General features: G+C 44.4%; 1 protein-coding gene across 1 annotated transcript in view; it reads right to left on the bottom strand.

The window, feature by feature from the left end:
- Positions 1 to 3624: 3624 nt before the first annotated feature.
- meox1 (mesenchyme homeobox 1) overlaps positions 3625 to 5000 on the bottom strand; it is an 8455-nt gene continuing 7079 nt past the window's right edge. Inside the window, exon 3 of the mRNA XM_076298982.1 lies at positions 3625 to 3991. Within this exon, the coding sequence (XP_076155097.1) occupies positions 3869 to 3991 (123 nt within the window). The 3' untranslated portion in view covers positions 3625 to 3868. The remainder of the gene's footprint in view (positions 3992 to 5000) is intronic.

The raw sequence follows: 5000 nt of genomic DNA, 5'->3' as shown, positions 1-5000 counted from the left end.
TTGAAGGGCAGCACATTGTTTGGCATTTTATTTATGAAAAATGTGTCTTAGGTAAAACAGACAGATATTAGCTCCATGCTAATTCTGGTAAATATTGGCAATTAAATGCCTTATATATTTTATTTTTCAGTTTCACTCACAAACACCCCATAATTTTCTAAAAATCCAGAAATATACTATTACATCCAAATACAAGGGTCATTATCTTGAGCTATATTTTCTTTTGTGAAGAACATCTCTCTCCTCAGTCTCTTTCCTCGTTATGGAAATAATTGAGCTGTGGCCTAGTCATCTGATAATATAAGATTTTGAATGATTTGTTCATGGATGTAATTACTAATGTCATTTAGGTGGTAGATTTAATGGTTCAGAGCAACCTCAGTTTGTCACACACAAAGCATTATCCCTTATTGTGTTAAGAAATCAAAAGGGACATAGATTACATGAAAAGATGACTGGGAGAGTATAAATACCCCATTTATAACTTTCCTTATGAGAGAGAATAAGTCTGTGTGCTTTGATGTCACAGTAAAATGGTGCTTTAGTAAACAATAACAGCATGCAGATGGACCGTCCCCACTGGCAGGACAAGTTTTAATTTCAATGGGCGCTTCGCAGTCATGACCTCCACACCTCCGGCTATCCATCAACCCCCTTCCCCCCAGACCTGGCCAGTACCCTGGTGCTAGTGGAGGAAGGGTGTCAAAGTAAAAGCCCCCCCCCCCCTTCTCTCTGCTGTTTACCTGCAAAGGTTTAGCAACAATATGAGAACAAATAGAAAGGCCAAATAATTCTATTTGGCCAAGTACTGACAGGTAATTAAGTGTGACGTGTTTACATTAGTTTTACATGTTATAATGTGTAGTTATAAATGTTTTGTTATCAGTTAATAAGCTTTTTATAATCCATTACTTATAGGGTCAAAATTCACTTCACAAAAGGATGATGTTATTGTTAACGAAACGCACGTAAAGTTATAGCAGTAACATAATATTTTTGGCAAAGGATTTAAGTGGAACCTTTCAACTCGCAAGCGTGTTTCAGTTCATGGTTAATCGTCGCTTTCAAAAGCAATCTCATCTCCTTGCACTTATAGGCCATTTACAGGGAATTCTTGTTGCATTTGTAACATCACTAGCTGTTCAACCAACTGCTGACAAATGTATTTTTGTGCTTCACATTTATTTGACTGCCCGCATAAAGGTCATATTCTCAAAGCACAACGTAATGTGTTTTTAAAAGAATGTCCCAAAGCGAAATCTGCTTTCATAATCACAAGCTGGCTACAGGGTGAAGGAGCTACCCTTGTTATGTTTGAGTTTCTGGAAGCTTCTGCCGGTCTCTTCATTTCAACACCACTACCAAGTTGATAGATGCCAAAGTCTGAGGGATGTCTCTCCTAAATTTCTACAACCTTGTTGTCTAAATTGCTGGCAGAGGTTCATCATGGCCCTCCACATGAAAAAGCTTGATTGGTCATACATTTTGTTGTCATCATATTTTTTGTCCCGGCAAAACTCATCTAACGCATGTCTACCATACAGATTTCAGCACCCTGGTTTCAGCTGTCATGACGACTGGATAGACAGACAAGATCTACTGACAAAAGAGAGCCGGCAGTCCCAACATTCCCAGTAGGATTTCCCTGAGTCCGACCCTATATCAACAAATTTATCATCCCTTCCATAAACACAATTTAATATCCCGGTCAAATGAAATCCAATATATAATTTGGGGTCTAGCTTGTATATTTTATAAAATGTCTTAGGTGTAAATGAACGACGAGCTCCTGGAGTGTCATTTTTTTTTTATTAGCAGCAGCACTAATACCATCATTATGTTTTATATGTCAAGTTTATTTTTACAGCCATTACCTCTAATACAATAATAGGCCTCATAGCTGTGGAATGCATAGGAAGTAATGAAGGATGGGTTTGGAGCAGCTGTGGGCTGCAGGGGTCAGTGGTACAGTTAGACTTAACCCCTGCCGTGGGTGTGTGTGGAACGGTTCCCTGGCAAGTCCAGCGTCGGGGGCAGTAACCCCTCCAGTCTTTGTTTGGCCAGCCCCAGGCCCCCCGGCACATAGGCCCGCCATTGTGAGTTCCTCTGGACTCCTGGATGCTTTACTTCTGTTTTCTTTGGGAAGCAGGAAATTGGATGACTGGCTACCTGCTACAACAACATCCTGTACTTGAGAAGTCGTCTCTTCGCCCATACCCACCTATTATTTCCTCCCTCTTCTCTCCCGAAAAGCCACGCCGCTGGTCAGCCTCCAGACTTCTGGTACGACGGCTACAAGGGGGGTGGGCCCCCCTCCTCATGTGCCGGCCTGCCGGACCTACATAAAGGGGGCGGGGTGAGATCAATTTTTGTACCCCCGGCCAGATGCTTCCGTCAAAAATAGTTCTGTGGGCCAAGTCTATAACTGGCGCCAAATTTGCAGCTCGCGGCCATTCGCGGCTCAGGTACGGTCCGAGTAGTTTGTAAAAGGAGTCGAGAGCAGGGCGGACGGTGGGCCTGAAACAAACTACATACTGTTTCACATGCTGCTCACATTAAATATGCTCTTTTCGGAGCCAGCTGAACCGCATGCATGCGTATCGTTAAAATGTGCCGTGGGATTTATAGTCACATGGACTCGTGATTTATGAGCAAATGGATGAAATCTCTTCCTGCTTATCTTTATAGAGAGGTGCTATGTGTTCACCTGCCTGAAGCCAGGCTTTGGTCAGCAAGGACGAGGTCAATCAATAGTTGTTCATCACATCCAAGGCCCATTAGTTAGAGAAACCCAGACAATGAAAGTAAATCTTGCCCTATAGAGTACATTCAATATACCCCTGACACACCATTAGAGTAGCCTTTTAAAGAATTTAATTTAAATGAAAGATGAGAGTTCCAATTAGAGTAAGGGTTTGGGGGGAGTATATATTTTTTATGTCCACATTTCTGGACAGTGTTGTCATGCTTTTTGGACCAAGACGTACACAGAGGCCCAAAACAAAGGCACTAATGCAAGCCAAGAAAGTGTAACTGTTTGCTCTTTCACCTCATAACTCAAACATTTGAGGTTTGGGTAGACAAAAAAAAATCACCATATAGATATTTCATTTTTTGACAATTTATTCTTTTTTTTGCAGATCTCAATACCAACATCTGTTTATCATTTCATCAAATGTAAAAAAAAAACAATAAAAAGAGGCAAAAATATATGCTAAATCATTGTTCAAAAGTAACGCAAAAAGTATACTCTAAGAACCTGACAAACAAGAAGGGAAAAGGGGGTTGAGGCACTCTTGGTTTAGTAATACTGCTGGGATCCTGAGATAGCCTCTTTCGGTCGGAGCCGTTAGCAGGTGGTTGCGGTCAGACTCCACAACCAGACGCCTGCAGTGGAAGCCTGCAAGCCTCAACAACTGGGCAGCAGTGTCCATCACTGTTCACACTGTTACGACGAGGAGAGCTCACTGAGAAATGTCTGTGAATGCTAACGACGCAAAAGCCGTGACTCGCATGGTGCAGTCTCTTGTTTCCCAAGTCTGTGGGCTAATCATAGTTCCGCAGAGATACGCTGACCAGAGAAAAAGGGATGAACTTTCAGATCAGACCACATCGGGTAGGGGGTGGGAGGGGATGGGGGGGGGGGATCTTGGACTGTTCCAAGGCTCTGGCCAGAGTGTCCATGTGGGCGGTCCCACACTGGGGGTTAACAACAAAAGAAAACAAAAACTCGAACAAGAGTTCATGATGGCCATCGTGCCATCCCAGTCAGTCAGTCCAACGTGCCAGGGAGTTTTGGTGTCTCTGGTGGCCCAGAAAGGAGGGCGGGAGGCAGGGGGTGGTAAAAAAAGCATCACGGAGGCCCGCTTCACTCCGAGCTGGGCGAGGCAGCCGAGTCAAGGTCATCGGCCTCCAGGTCATGGGGGGAGGCAGGCTGTCCTCCTTTGACTCTCTTCCACTTCATCCTCCTGTTCTGGAACCACACTTTCACCTAGAGAGAGAAAGAGGGGGAGCCATAGAGAGAGAGAGGAAGAGAGAGAAAGAGAGAGAGAGAAAGGGGAAGAGATTGGTCATCACAGCACTGGTCACAAATAAAGCCAGAAGCAAACGATCTGGAAGCCAGATGATTGTCAGACATATGATTTACAGTGGTTTCTACACGTTGGTGTCTTGCTGCGATGCAATTTTAAGTCTAACTCTCCCAGTGATTAAAAATGGCGCAATACGGGGGCAATAACTCTTGCGACCACCAGGGACGTCAAATGTGTGACCCTTGTGCATCCCTCTCGGCATTCCCCATGGCAACGGGGGAACCGCAGACAATCTGTTCCCACACTATTTTTAAAAAGTCCGTCCCCAGCTCCGACTCGGCCTGCCACTCATGTCGGCGCTTGGAAAGGCCGGCTGCCAAGATATGTAGGATGCATCGGAAAATCTGGAGACGGAGCAGCCGGGGGACTGGGGAGGCGAGCGGGGAAGGGCTGGGATCTGGCGCGGGCCGAGGGTGCCGGGCCTGGGAAACGCATCTAGGACCAGACTAAGGTCTGTCACTGTGAAGCTGCGGCCTCATCCGTGCGGCTCTAGCGAGGCTGGTATGGAGAGCGGGGAGAAGCCCCCGATCGCCGTTTATATTTTTCGCACCCCGTATAAATGGGAGAAAAACAGTTTACTGTGGTAGTTACAAATGTATGTCACACTGTATCCACTGAGGTGAGGTCTGGTTTGAAAGCAAATTTTCAAAAAGTGTGTAAGTAGGAGAGATGTGCTCTTAATCTCATCATAATTTGTCAGCGAATCAAAATGATATTTGATGTGTTTTACTTTTTCAATCTGTTAAACTGAATCAGTATTCAATTAAATCAATTCCATTAATCACAGCTACCTTAAGCAAACACTTAGATGTTTTGCCTACACAACATCTTGTACTTTAATAGCAAACGCACGACATTAAAGGGCATATGACATTTACTTTCAGTGAAGGGATAGCGAACCTTTCATAC

Source organism: Alosa pseudoharengus, unplaced genomic scaffold, assembly GCF_046254945.1.
Source record: "Alosa pseudoharengus isolate Yale_2024_CS ecotype anadromous, Long Island Sound unplaced genomic scaffold, YU_APseudo_1.1 YU_APseudo_1.1_scf_21, whole genome shotgun sequence".
Taxonomy (NCBI): domain Eukaryota; kingdom Metazoa; phylum Chordata; class Actinopteri; order Clupeiformes; family Clupeidae; genus Alosa; species Alosa pseudoharengus.
This window is presented reverse-complemented; position numbering and strand designations above follow the sequence as displayed.